Source organism: Phascolarctos cinereus, unplaced genomic scaffold, assembly GCF_003287225.1.
Source record: "Phascolarctos cinereus isolate Bilbo 61053 unplaced genomic scaffold, phaCin_HiC Scaffold_5;HRSCAF=322, whole genome shotgun sequence".
Taxonomy (NCBI): Eukaryota; Metazoa; Chordata; class Mammalia; order Diprotodontia; family Phascolarctidae; genus Phascolarctos; species Phascolarctos cinereus.
The window spans coordinates 148,083,506-148,098,034 of NW_027555958.1; the positions used below are offsets into that span (position 1 = coordinate 148,083,506).

A 14,529-nucleotide genomic window follows, 5' to 3' on the forward strand; every position below is an offset into this window, starting at 1 on the left:
GAGAAGGAGCTGTCAGGATCAAGAGGGGTGGGCCTGGGAGTTTGAGATGAAGATATTACTCCCTGTTGTAAAAAAGCAAACAAACAAACAAACCAAAAAACCCACAACTCTGCCCTGTGGAAAATAAGAAAACTTGGTCAAGAGAGTGGGCATCCTGCCCTTATGTTATTTGGGATAGTCTAAATCTGGCCCTTTTCCCTGCAATCTTTTTCCGCTCCTCTCTGTGGCTCTTGGAAGAAAAAAAAATTGGCACCTTGACTAAATAAATGGTAGTTTGGGTTTTTTATTTTTTTAAAGCAAATCTGTATTTTTTAAAAGCAAAGCTGACTATTCATCCAGAGCCATTGGACTATCTCCAAATGAGGAAAGGTGACGGCGAGGGTCAAGGGGAATAACCAGAGGACAGTGTCTGACTGGCGAACTGAGAGTGGGAGGGTCCCATAGCTAAAGGTAAAAGGGAGTGATGTGACTGCCTGAAGGAAGCCAGGGGCAGAATAAAGAATCAGTCTGCATCCTGACTGAGGGGAGATAAGGTGGCTGGGGAGAGAGTGGGGCTTTCCTGGAATACAATCTGCATTTTGACACCCTCCACTTAAGCACTGCCCATCTGTATATTATTCAAGCAGACTAAGGGGAAAAGAAGAGCTACTGGCACACAAAAGGTGCGGAGGAGAGGGGGAGAGAGGGAGAGAGAGAAAGAAAGAAAGAGAGAGAGAGAGAGAGAGAGAGAGAGAGAGAGAGAGAGAGAGAGAGAGAGAGAGAAACTTACATAGGAGAGGAAGCAAAAGACTCTCCCTCTTCCCCCTCCCTTTTTTTTTTTTTAAATGAGGAGCTGGTTAGGCTGTCTTAAAGTGCCACATCTGGAAACTACAAACCGAAAGAAAGTTAAAATAACTGAGGCACCACTGAACTGAGGGGGGCTGATTGAAGACAGGGGTAAACAATTACTAAGCTTTTAAAAGACCACACTCCTGGATGTAAAAGAAGGAAATGGCTTTGATCTCTGCCTGGTCTTATGCTTTTCCTATACTGCTCTTCTTGGGATGCTTCTCCTCCAGCACTGCAGCGGTGGAGGGCAGCGCTTTTCCGTTTGACATTGAAGGTAGTTCTGCAATCAGCAAACAAGAGGCGGCTGATAACAGAGAGCCATCACTAGCTGCTGGAAGTCCGGTGCCTTTTGCTGAGGTATAGTAACTGTTTTATCTCTCAAGTGAAAACTTTTTCCTTGCATGTTGTGCGCGTTTCTTTTCTTTCATCCATACCCTTCTTCACTCCTATTCTCCTCATGATGTTCTTACCTACATAAAAGTCAGCTTTGAAAAGTTTTATGAAATGATCAAGAAAATTTCTGTGGGGAAGGCGTTCACAGTCGACAGATTATTTTTTTCCAAATTACAAACAGCATGTACCTTCAGCCTTCGCCCCACAGTACAGTAGAGTGGTGTGGGTCACTGGCCAGGAACACCCCCGAGTTTCTTGCTAGCACTTAGAACAAACTCCTGCCCAACAGAATTATTCTGTCCCAGTAAAACCTATGTCCCTTAGCCCTCCTAGGTAGTCACTGACTTCTCCATGACTCGGACTTTCAGTAAAGTTTTTGATGTGAAAGGAAACCCACTATTGTAATATTGGTAATATCGACTCTTTTCTATCTTAAATGATGGGTAAGTTCCCTTCTAAGAGAAATCAGGCAGGGAGAGGGTCAACTGTGAGTGGATACTTTTGATGCTTACTGCCTGTGTGGGTGACCTTGAACAAACCAGCTAACTTTCCCAGGTCTCAGTTTCCCCCATTTTAAAATAGAGATTGGACTAAATGGCTTCTTAGGTGTTTTCCAGTTCAAGATTTATAATCCTATTACCTCTAACGAAGACACTGTGAGTCCATAACATGATGCAAAAAGTTAAGATTATCCCCAGGCTTTGTTTTAAATTCAAAGGAAGCCTTAAACTGTTGTCAGCGTCATATTCATGAAAGTCTGTTACTTGAATGTCAAACACATTTTACTAGAATGTCAAACACATTTTACTAGAATGTCAAACACATTTTATTTAGGTGGAAATAAATAACAACAACAAAGTATAAAAATTTCCTGAGGGAGAAGGGTCAAGATCTAAGAGTAAAGGGCTAAGGGTCCCTATAGGTCAGACAATCCAGTGTGTGGGAGACTCTGAGAAGGAGGCAAATAAAAGTCACTGAAGTTTATGGAACGGAAGAGGGAGAGAGGGAGAGAGGGAGAGAGGGAGGGAGAGAGAGAGAGAGAGGGAGGAGAGAGAGAGAGAGAGAGAGAGAGAGAAGAGAGAGAGAGAGAGAGAGAGAGAGAGCGCAGAGAGAGAGAGAGAAGAGAGAGAGAGAGAGAGAGAGAGAGAGAGAGAGAGAGAGAGAGAGAGAGAGAGCGCGAGCTCACACTACTGGCACAGAAATCTGTGTCATAGAATCATAGCTGTAAAGCTAGAAAGGACCTCAGAGCCATCTAGTCTAACCATCTAGTTAAGGAAACTGAGGCAGAGGGAATTTAAGTGGCTTGCCCAAGATTACACAGATAGTAAACCTCAAGAGCATAAAAGAAAGATCCACAAATCCCCATATTTTGTCTTCCAAGGGAGTAGGACCCCTCCAGTTAAAAAATTCTGGGCGGGAATTGACCACATCATCAGCACTATAGGGTGGGAAATGAGACTTAACATGAGGAAGTAATGAGTGTGAACTATTGTCAATTTAATATCTCAACACTGGGGAGCATGTTGGGGCTTGGATACACTCCACAATGTGGGGAGTGAACCTCCTCTTCACAGGCTTGAAATTAACCACTGGGAAACATTATCTCCACCTGTTGCTTACCAAACGGAAAGTCCCTGAATGAAATGCCTGCTCATGGGAGACAAGGTCGAATATACTAAATACATTCCAGCATGAGTTTCCCAGGATGGGGTGGGGTAGGGGGAGAACCGCTGCCAGCAATGTATATATTTAGAGAACATGAAATTAAATAATGAAACTAGAAGCAAACTTCATACATCATCTAATGCACAACTGATTGGACCAATGTTAAATTTATTATCTGTGTGACTTTAGGCAAGTCATAACCTCTCTCAGCCTCAGTTTCCTCATCTGTAAAACAGAGATAATAATAGCACCTACTTCATAGCATTGAGGATCATTTGACAACACATTTGTAAAGTGCTTTGCAAACTTTAAAGTCCTATATTAATGCTCTAAGATCCTTGCTAAGTCTACATCTATAATCCTATGGAAAATAATAAAAATAATAATTTTAAGCTCTTTCTTTCATCTGTTTTTCAAGCTTTGTTTCTACTGGGTGCTTTTGACTTAATAGTTAATTCAGTCTTCTTGCTAAGGTTTTTTTACCTGCCAACCAGAAAGTATGTCCCATAGGAAGTTAACTTCATAACACTGTTTGATTCTAATAGTCTCTTAATTTCCCTAAAGAAATGGTTCCAAATGCTAGAAAAGGCCAGTCATTTTCTGTAACTGACAGAGGCCCTTAGTCATTCCAAACAGAGTCAAATTACATGCTACAGAAAGGGGGGCAGAGGGAGTAGACTGTGGTAGTTATGTTTCCACTACATATTTTCACATAATGCCTCGTGTTATACTGATCCCACAAAGAAGGCTGATCCCTGGCCACAACGTTTACTATTCCCTTCATAGACAAAATACAAACAGACCTCAAGCCACATACCTTCAATAATAGAGCAGCTACATGGAAACTCATCATGAAGATTGCATCTATGCCTACATATATACACTAAATACAGCTATGAATGTGTATTTATGGACATATTTTGTGTGTGTGTATATATATATATGTATATATATACACATTTTATGTGTATATATTTATAATATATTCAATTTATAATTATATCTTTTAATATATTGCATATATGCATGTACATGTATTTACATACATGTATTATATGTAATGTGTATATATTATATATGGATTATGTATATGCATATACACACTTTTTTTTCCATGAGGGAAGATTTGAAACATGAATAATGAAACATTCTGAAAATACACCCCCCACTTTATTTGGTTGAGTTTTATATGAATGATTTATTCTCAAATTCTCCTGGGACTCTAGTACCACAAGCATTTCACAGGCAAGAAAGATTATGACTAACAAAGCAGAGAAGAAGACATCCACAATTGAATGAATGCCTTCTCTCTGCCTTTCTCTTTTCACTCTTCAGGTGTTTATGAACTTGACATGATGGATGGCATTGACTGGGTCAGAATGTTGGCTCCTTTTCTCCTGGAATCAACCTCTATTCTAGGACACTGACAGTTTGAAAGGAAAGCAGAGGTTCAATAGTGTTTTACTTGTCTAAAGTGTAGGGGGAAGGAAGGTTGTTTTCCGTAGCCTTGTAGTTGAAACATTTGACAGAATCACTGTTTCCACGTGGGTATAAAAAAATTGGGTTTGGGCGAATGGAGGGGAGAAATAAAAGAGGCATAGAGAGAGGATGTGGTGGAAGAATGAACAGTGTACCCAGCAGAGAAACCTGGGACACTGTAACGTCACCCTTTCCAATGCTTACTCCTCAGCATCAACTCGCCACACGTTGGTCAACAATTAGCCACATGTATTCCACAAATGGCACACACACAGAGTCAGCTTGGTATAATGGAAAGGTCACTGAGGACTGAGTTCTAAGCTCAGTTTCTACATTTGCTAAGTTTGTGGTCATGGAAAGTCAGTCACAACTTCTCTGGGCCTCTCCAACTGTGAAATGGGGGAAATAACACTTTCACTACTTCACTAGAAGGAACAGATGGATCAGTTGACAGAAGAAATTTAAAATATTTTTAATAATTTTACTAGAATTTTTGTATCTGTGCAAATGGATTTTAAAGACAAACGACTACAATCAGATATTATCATTGTGCTCTGAAATAAAAATTACTATTCTACTATCTTTAGTATGTGCAAAGGCACTGTGTCAAATGATGGCCCTTCATCTTTGATCTTTGAGGTTTTTAAATTCTGGTCCTTCTAGTTAACTCACTGAGTTATTATGAAATCATAAAACACGGCATAAATGTGAAGTTTAGGAGTCCTGCCTCCACTGCTTAATAGCTTTACCGTACCTGAAGTACTTAACCTCTCTGAATCTGTTTCACCTACAAAGCAAGGATCATATTTATGAGAGGTTGGAGTAATAGAGAGTGGCCTTTGAATTAGGAGGGCCTGGCTTTTAAGTCCCTTCTTGCCACATATTGATTGTGTGACCCCACTAGTCATTTAATCTGTTAGTGCCCCCAAGCAATGTTTTAGGGCTATGGATTACAGAACAATAATCTATCTACATTGAAATAAGGAGTTTCCTTCCAGAAGAACTCTAAGCCAATAAAAATATATATTTGTTGTTGTTCAGTCATTTCAGTTCTGTCTGATTCTTTGTGACCCCATTTGGCATTTTTTTGGCAAAGATACTGGAACTGTTTTCCATTTCCTTCTCTAGCTCATTTTACAGATGGGGAAAACTAAGGGAAAGGGGTTAAATGACTTGCCCAGGATCACATAGCTAGTAAGTGTCTGAGGCCAGATTTGAACTCAGGAAAATGAGACTTCCTGAATTCAGGCCCAGAGTTCTATTCACTACACCACATAGGTCCAGACAATCATCATCAATACCACCAGCTACATACCTATTTTCCAGAGATGTTGTGAAGATAGCAGTTTGTAAATTACTGTGTAGATATTGTTATATTGTACAACCAAACCTAGTTGTCCAAAATGCCCTAAAAATTAGGCAAAATCTGAGGGACTTTTTTCCAACCCTACCTTAACCCTCACTATTCTTGAACTCACCGAAAATAAGTTACTTCTCATCGTCTACCAAATAAAGTTATTTCAGTTATCTGGGCTTGAAAGGGAATCCTTTCTGCCTCTTCTTTCCACTCATCCCACACATCCAATCTGTTGCTAAAATCTGTTGTTTGCATCCCTACAATATGACTGGAATCCACCTCCTTTCCAATGGGGGGGGGGCAGTCACCCTAGATATGGTCCTCATTGCTCTTTGCCTAGACTATTGTAAGAGCTTCCTAATTGGTCTTCCTCCCTCAGAGCTATCATCAATTCTATCTACTTCACAGAGCTGGCAAGAAGGAAGACTTCCTAATGGACTGCTCAAATCATGACACTTTTGTCCTCAAAAATTTTCAGTAGTTCCCCATTGCTGACTGAATAACATAAGCACAATCTGGGTCCAGCCTTACTTTCCAGCCTTATCTCATATATTCTGCATTCTGGCCAAACTGGATTATTCTTGATTAGCCCTTCTTACCCCATATTGTTTCTCTCATTTCCATAGATTTGCTCATATTTTCCCCTGTCCCTAGAATGGGTGCCTCCCTCCTCTCTTTCTATAGAAATAACTTCCTTCAAGGCCACACTCACCAATCAAGCCGTAAGCCTTTACAAAGTGCCTATTATGTGCCAGGTCTGTACTAGGGTGCTAACAAGACAAAGACAAAAATAAAAGTCCATGTCTTCAAGGAACTTACATTCTAATCTAGGTGCCCTCTCAAAGTTTTCCCTGTCCTCTGCAGCTGAAAAATTCTCTCATCTTAAAATTTCTCAGGATTAAGAAATATCAGTTCCTGTTTGCACTTCAATTCAACACTTACTAAGGCCTGCTGTGTACAGTGTATTGTACTATGTGGCCAGGATACAATAACAGATCATATTATGACCCTCAGGAATTCCTAATTTATAGCAGTAAGGTTGGTGATTTTTAGAAGGGCAAGTTTTAAAGATCTTACTTCCAAAGCAGAAGCAGTCTCTAGGAAAGGACGGATGGAAAATAAGAGATTGTTAGGGCTTGAAGGGAGCTAAAAGCCTATGCAGTCCAAACTCCTCGTGTTACCACTGAGCAAGCTAAAGCCTAACCAAAATGAAAGGGCCTTAGCCAGAGTTATATATTATGCATCTAGTAGTGGCAGGGTTGACCTGGAATCCAGGTCTACTGATTCTCAACCCTTTATTCTTCTGAAATAAAAGAAATATTAACCAGGATACTGTTTTTCAAAGATTTGGAAAATATATAAACCGTAACATTCAGTTTAAGTGGTATGTATTGAGCATAGACTGTGTGATTGGCAAAAGTTATGTTAAAGTTGCCAAAGAATTGAAACAATGCTTTCCTTTAATCCTTGTGTATCCAATGTACCTTTATCTTTTAAGTTCATAAATAATTTTCTCTTTATGTATCTTTTCTCTGAACCATAATATATCTTTACTTTGTTAAGCATGGCACAACTGTTTTCTTACCTATAAATATTGATGATTATAATATCCATCCTGAATGAGACAAAGAGTAGTAACTATTGAAGTTATTCTAGATAGTATTTGGCACGGCATCATATATAAGGACAGATGTAATATATGCTGCCTTTCAACAGTGAGTTCCTTTGCTCAAGGTGTTTCTAGAAAATAAAAATCCATTTCCTTATAGGATCTATATTTCTCCACATCTACCAAGACATGGCTTTAATACAGAGACGCAAACACTTCATTTTGCTTTGCTCTTCTCTCTCTCTCTCTCTCTCTCTCTCTCTCTCTCTCTCTCTCTCTCTCTCTCTCTCTCTCTCTCTCTCTCCCTCCCTCCCTCCCTCCCTCCCCATGGTCTATCCCTCTTTAAGCTGTCATTTAAGTTATCAGCAAGACCCTTTCAGAGCTCTTTCTCAAAAATGTGTTATTCTCTGGCAAATGTGGTTTCCTTCAACATTTAGTTATTAATTCAAGCTATGTTTTCCCCAAATGCACCAACTCCTCAGGATAGAATTAAATTAAATTCAACAAGTACTTATGAAGTATATGCTATGTATAAGGCACTTTGGGGGATATGCAGACAAAACACACATACACACATACCCAAAAAACCCCTACCCTCAAGAAATTTACATTTTACTGAAATGAAGAATATATCTGTATTCCAATTATCATGGTGAATACCTGTAATCTCTGCTATTGGCAAGGCTGAAACTGGTAGATCACTTGAGTTCAGGAGTTTTGAGCTGTAGTAAGAAGGACCAAAATTTATTTGATGTCTGCACTAAGTTTGCATCAATCTGGTAAGCTGTCAGAAGGGAAGGGAAGACCAAGTTGGAAACCAAGTAGGTCAAAGTTTGTTTGCTGATCTGCAGTGGGGTTGATACATATGTTAAACCAGGGAAAGGGCAAGAGAACATAGCTTGGGATTTGCCATCTTTCCCTGCTAAATAGTTCACTTAGTGTCTAGTTGAACTTCTATCTTTTCCCTTGTAATAGGATACTTTGATCAGCACAAGGCAAAAAAGAAAAGGAGAGAGAAGGAAGCTGTTTGGGATACATGGACATCCCCAAAATATTAAGGGAAAAGTCCTCTATTTTCTTTAACAGTGAGTAAATTCATTTTTTCCCAAATCTAGCTCATTACACATAGTGCCCTTTAAGCAGATAGTCAAATCCTCTTTCTTCCTCAGCTCAAAGGAAACACATGAATAATGGTAAAGTCATAAATGATTTTGAATCATTGATTGGTTAGTATCATCTGGAAAGAGACAGATACTGAGAATAAGAGATTTGGTTATAAGCACATTCTTTTGAATGCCCAAACTTTGTGCATTTCTCAGCAATTTCATATTATTTGTATTTTATCAAAAATAGTTCAATTCCATTCCATTCACCAAACATTGATTGAATGCCTTGGTAACATATGGACAAAAATGAAATACTTCTCATTGAAATAAATTGAATATATGTTGGGAGAGTCCATCAGAATGTCTATATTTGTACATGTGCACTGGTGAAGAATTATGACTAGAATGGAGCAATTGGGTCTTTGTACCAGGGCAATGAAATATTGACAGGAATGATAGCATTAGTACTGCTTCAACAGGTAGAATCAACTGAGTTCATAAGATTATAGACAGAGCTAACAATTATCATCAAGCCCAATCTCTTCATTTTACAGAACAAGAAACTGAGTTTTGAATAACTAGCCAGGCCCACTTCATTAGTGTCTGAGGCAAGATTCAACTCTGGGTCTTTCTGATGCATAGTATGGCATACAGGCTACTGGACTTGAAGTCAGGAAGATATAGTCTCATATTCCATTTCAGACTCTTCACTAGCTATGTGACAACTTGAACTCTTCTGTGCCTCTGTGTCCTTATCTAGAATGAAGGGCTTTGATGGCCTCTATAGTTACTTCCACCTCTTAACCTATGATCCTATGCTTCTGTTGGACTCCAAGTCCAGTGCTCCATCCGTAACACTGTGCTGTCTATTTTAGCAACAAGTTAGTAAGAACTTTTTTTGTGGTAAGGGTTGGTTTCATAGGTATAGAGAGCTCCAGAAGAAGAAAATCTGTGCATCAATGCAAATGACAATTGTTCTACAATTTTCTTCATTTCCTCTCCCAACTCTGCTTCTGACCTTCCTGACTTTGTTAACATATGTCACTTGTCTTCTCACCATGGAATTTCCTTCACATCCTTCTGCTTATTCCAGTATTGGTGAGTTTTTACCAGATTCTCCATTTTGTTGAAAGGTCCAGGCTAGTCATCCTTCCTCTCCTTTACCAGCTTTGCTTCTGACACTCCCAGTTTTCCAGCTACGCCTCAATAGCCTTCTCACCTGGAAAGTTACCTCAACATCTGTGTTTTTCTCACTCTCTTTGCTTCTGTGGCACTCTGCTCCCAATAGTGAGTTCCTTCCAGGACTTCCATTTTGTGGAAGGTCCCAAGCCAGTCATGTTCATTCCATTCTTCTTTGGGCTCTTCTTCTAACTCTCCAGACTTCTTTCTCCACCATACCAACAGGGACTATCTTTCTTTTTACTTATATTTTTATCCGCAGCACTTAGCATAGTTCCTGGCACAAAGTAGGTACATAATAAATGCTTCTTGACTTGATATGCCTTGCGATTTCTAGTTTTAAAGAATTGCTCAAAGAACTGAGTAGTTACCTAATTTGCCCAGGGTCACATAGTCAGTATTTCTAAAAGGTGAGATTTGAACCTAGGTTGGCCTGACTCCAAGGCCTTCTATCCACTATGCTATAGTGAAAGAATAATTAGTTTCACTACCAGATGGTATGTTCTTACCCTCTCCCCCGACACACAATACTGTGTGAAATCCTCCTGGGCCTGCTTCCTTTTGCTGGTGACAGCCTTTTCAGTGGTGACCTAAAAGTGTCTTGAGGTCTCTGCTCTCAGACTCTGCTAACCCTCCTGGAATTCCCATCCCTATCCTACCAAACGTATCTCTCACTCCCCATCCACACCAGGGCCTTGGTACCAACTTCCAATATTTAACTGCAGGACCTCTTCCATGACGCTCTCCTCCCCCCTTGAACCCAGTTAACTGCTTACCCCAGGAACATTTTTTGGTGTTTGCCACAGATAACAGAATTGCTAGTTAGGTCTCTTGGCAGTATCCTCTTCTTGGCTGCCTCTTTCCCTCCTGGTGTGGTAGAGAGTTAAGTTCTGGGAAATAGTTCACTGAAGGGAAGTGTAACCACAGATGTTTGTAATTCCAACTTAAGTTTCTCATCAAAGTTCTAATGAAAATCAGCTGCCAGCAGTTCAGCCATGAATCCCACAGTCTTTTTATCATGAGAATCTGGGAGCAACAGCATTCCTGGGCTGAATGGGAGTGGGAATTTTTACATGTGTAAGACTATGTCTTCAGAGTGAGGGAAAACACTGAGTAAGGCAAGTTTTAGTAAAAAAATAATAATAGTAAATAGTGCTTCACCAGAGAAAGACACTAAATCTCATATGTATTCCAAGGAATTCACTGGTCTATGTTTAAGATTTTCATGAAGTTGGACCATCTAGTGTTTACCTAAATGGAAAAAAAATGCTTATATTTATTACTCCATGAGAACCAGCAGGAAAGATGACTTCCATAACAATAGCAGCTGTCTCTGGGGAACCCCTTCAAACCTTACCAATAATGTGGAATGGAAAGGGCCTTCAAGGTCTGCTCAGGCTCCAATTTTTGGGACTTTTGTTTTTCAATTGTGCTTTCAGTTAACTTAGTGAAATGTTTCCCTTAAGGAAAACAATGTTCCCAAGGGGTGAAATAATCTCCTTAATTAAGTCCTATTCTCCAAACTGACTGATATTTAATATTGTTTATCTCCATACCAAATAACATAGGAACAAGGAGATTCTGGAATGAGCCTCAGTGAAAGGAGACAGCCTAAACAATGGCTCAAAAGATATTTTAGGTGAAGAATCAAGCACTATTTAAATGAACTGTCTATTCAAACATCTTTGCAATATGAGGGCTGGGGATGTGGAGGGGTAGCTGTCTTGCTTCAAAACTCAAAAGTATATTGTGAAGTCAAGGCTCCAAGTGCTTAAACATAGCTTTAGGTTTTCCAAGCTCCCTTGCCTCCAATGCAAAGAAAGTGCCTTCATAAGAATTGTGTGTATTTAAGTGTGTGTGTGTGTGTATGTGTGTGTGTGTGTGTGTGTGTGTGTGTGTGTCTGTGTCTGTGTGTCTGTGTGTGTGTGTGTGTGTATCTGGGGAAAGGAAAAGAAAAGTGGGTGGGTGATTAGTGTGATTAAGTACAATATAGTTCAACAATCAGGATGTATTGATTATACCACCTTGATTACTGGTTTCATTACTTCCTTACCCGTAATCTAACTTAAATATTGGGAATAAATATTCATTGCAATGGTAAAAACCAGCCACTAAATGCGTAGAGTCAGAATCCTCTGTGAAAAATAACTTAAAAATAAAATGAATTTAATATTTTTTTTAAAAAAGTAACTGTAGCATGTTCTAGGGGTAGCCTTCAGATTTTAAGGAGTTTCTGTCTAACACCAAAGCTCGTGAGCCACCAGTGGTATGTATGCTTCCCCCATTGATTATCAGTTACCAATCAGAAATAATTGGGTTTTAGAAAAGAGCATTTACTAAGGTGGTATAGTAAAAAGAGTTGGTATAAAACATCTCCCCAAAAGTGAGTTTGTTAACAAACTTCCCTACAAGTTAACAGAAAGTCCAGAAACAAGTGTGCTCAAGCTTTCAGAGCATGTGTAGCAGGGTGGTAATACACAGTTAATTGGTTGCTATAATTCCTTTCCTCTCTTTCATGGAGTGAGTACTCAGGAAGTTCCCTTTAGATATGGTAGTAGCTTTCTGTTGGATTGCTGGTAGAGTCTTAAAGCTGCCTTTCTTGAGTCTTTCTAGTTTGTCCTTTGTTTACAGTACAAAAGTGCTTCAACTATTCTGAGGACACCTCAAGGATTAAGACTACGATGATAAAAACAAAAGATTTTTTTTAAAGACTAGAACATCTTCTCTTTCAAAGTTCATTAGGACCTTCTCTAGCCAAGATGGGAATGGACTGAGATCCAGAATTAAGCTCTCCTCCTCCCCCTCTCCCCCAATTGATTTTTTTCTCAAGAGCAGTACACCCTCCTCTCCATTGCAGGGCTTGAATCTCTAGGTTCCAAGCTATTTTCCTATTTAAATGGCACTTTTCCTCAACAAATCTGAGCACATCTCCTGTTCTACATCACACTAGTTCATCCAGCGACTTCAAAGAATATCTCAACTGATACCTTAATCTAAAGCCTATGTTTGATTCAATAGGGATGTCTCCTTAGCTGAGGTATCAAGGTATAGCATCTTGTCTGTTAGTTTAAGTGGGGTAGGGGGGTGATTTCATTGATTGACCCAATCAAACCCTCACCTTTATATTAGGTTCTTCTGATAGCTATATTGCTAGGCAAATCAGTTTTAACTATTTAGACTTATTTTCCCTTTCCACAAAATAAGGGGACTAGACTAGATGGCCCCTAAGATCCCATCCAGCACCAACCTATTTATGATTCTAAGATAAGTAAGTTCAAAGAATATATTCTTTTTGGCTTTTTTTTTTTTGGTAAGGCAGTCGGGGTTAAGTGACTTACCCAGGGTCACACAGATAGTAAGTGTCAAGTGTCTGAGACCACATTTCAACTCAGGTCCTCCTGACTCCAAGGCCAGAATTTTATCCACTGTGCTGCCTAGCTGCCCACTTTTTTTGGTTTGGGTTTGTTTTTTTGTTTTTGTTTTTGTTTTTTGTTTTGTTTTTTTGCAAAGAATATATTCTTAAAGGAGAAATCATTGGGGCAGGTAGATGGCACAGGGGATAGAGTTCTGGGTGTGGAATCAGGAAGACATGAATTCAAATATGACTTCAGAAACTTATTAGCAGCATGACCCTGGTCAAGTTACTTAATCTCTGTTTGCCTCAGTTTCCTCATCTGTAAAATGGGGATGATAATAGCACCTACCTCCAAGGGTGGTTGTGAAGATCAAATGAGATCACTGTAAAGCACTTACAGTGCCCTGGCACATGGTAAGGGCTACAGAAATGGACTAGATTAATAACAGAAACATGGACTAGATTAATAACAGAAACATGTGTACTGTCCAAGCTATTTATTTAACATTTGAGAACACAGAAACCAGAGAGCTCCTCAGACACTAATCTGAGGAAAATTCTTTGACTAGGGCTCTCTTGCTATTCACAGAGATAGAATGTTGGCAATACGTGTAGATGCATGATCTAAATCCCTTGGAACCCTAAGATCCTATACATGTATGTTTGTGCAATTTTAGGGCTGAAGAGAGCTTAGGGAATACCTAGACTAATCCCCTTCTTTTACAAATAATGTCTTAAACAGGCCTGTGGTTTCTTCAGTTTAGGGAACTCTCAGTGAGGAACTCCCTCTATCAATGCAAATCAGCACCTGCTGCAATTTATACTTTTTGAGAATCGCCTAAAACATTGAAAAATTAAATTACATCATTAATTATTAAATAATTAATACATTGCCAATCACCAATGGTTAAATGCTTACTACATTATTAATAATTAAATGATTAATACTTTGTTATTAAATTGTTAATTATTAAATTATTAATAAATTATTAATTATTAAGATTGAATTATTTGAGCAGGGCCATACAGGTAGAATATATTAAAGAACATCTGAATCCAGGCCTTCTTGACTCCAAAGTCTGCCCTCTGTCCACTTTGTCATGCTGCCTCTCACTAGCAGATAATACTTTGTGGTTTACAGTGGGCTTTCCTCAAAGCAAGGCAGAATAATGATATTTTATACAACTGAGACAACTGAAGCCCAAACAGGGAAAACCATTTGCCCAAGGTCATATAGTGTCTTCGCAGCAGAACTAGGATTAGAATGTAGATGCCAGGCATAGTCATCATGACCTGACCAATTCACAGGATTTGTAGCCCCAGAAGCTAAGGATGTAGACATGAACACATACATGCTATCTCTATCCCTGCCCCACCCCTCCCCAAGTTTCCTGGCTCTTCGCCAATTAGTTGATCAACACCTGTTCCTTATCTTGTGTGGGGGGGGGGGGTGGCAAAGACAGAACTACTGAGTAACAGGAAGGAAATGAAAAGAGAATAGGTTGGAAGAGTTTAGTATGATGGCATAGGAAAAAATTAGAATAGAAAGGTAAATGCC

General features: G+C 39.3%; 1 protein-coding gene across 4 annotated transcripts in view; it reads left to right on the top strand.

Annotated features, from left to right (window-relative positions):
* The first annotated feature begins 479 nt into the window (after positions 1-479).
* Positions 480-14,529, top strand: part of LAMA4 (laminin subunit alpha 4) — a 191,674-nt gene continuing 177,624 nt past the window's right edge. For 3 of the 4 annotated variants that reach the window (XM_021008153.2, XM_078155186.1, XM_021008154.2), the window contains exon 1: positions 481-1,185. In XM_021008153.2, coding sequence (XP_020863812.1) covers positions 991-1,185 — 195 coding nt within the window. In that variant the 5' untranslated portion in view covers positions 481-990. Of the gene's footprint in view, positions 1,186-14,529 lie in introns of all 4 variants that reach the window. The other variant, XM_021008155.2, reaches the window with a different exon arrangement.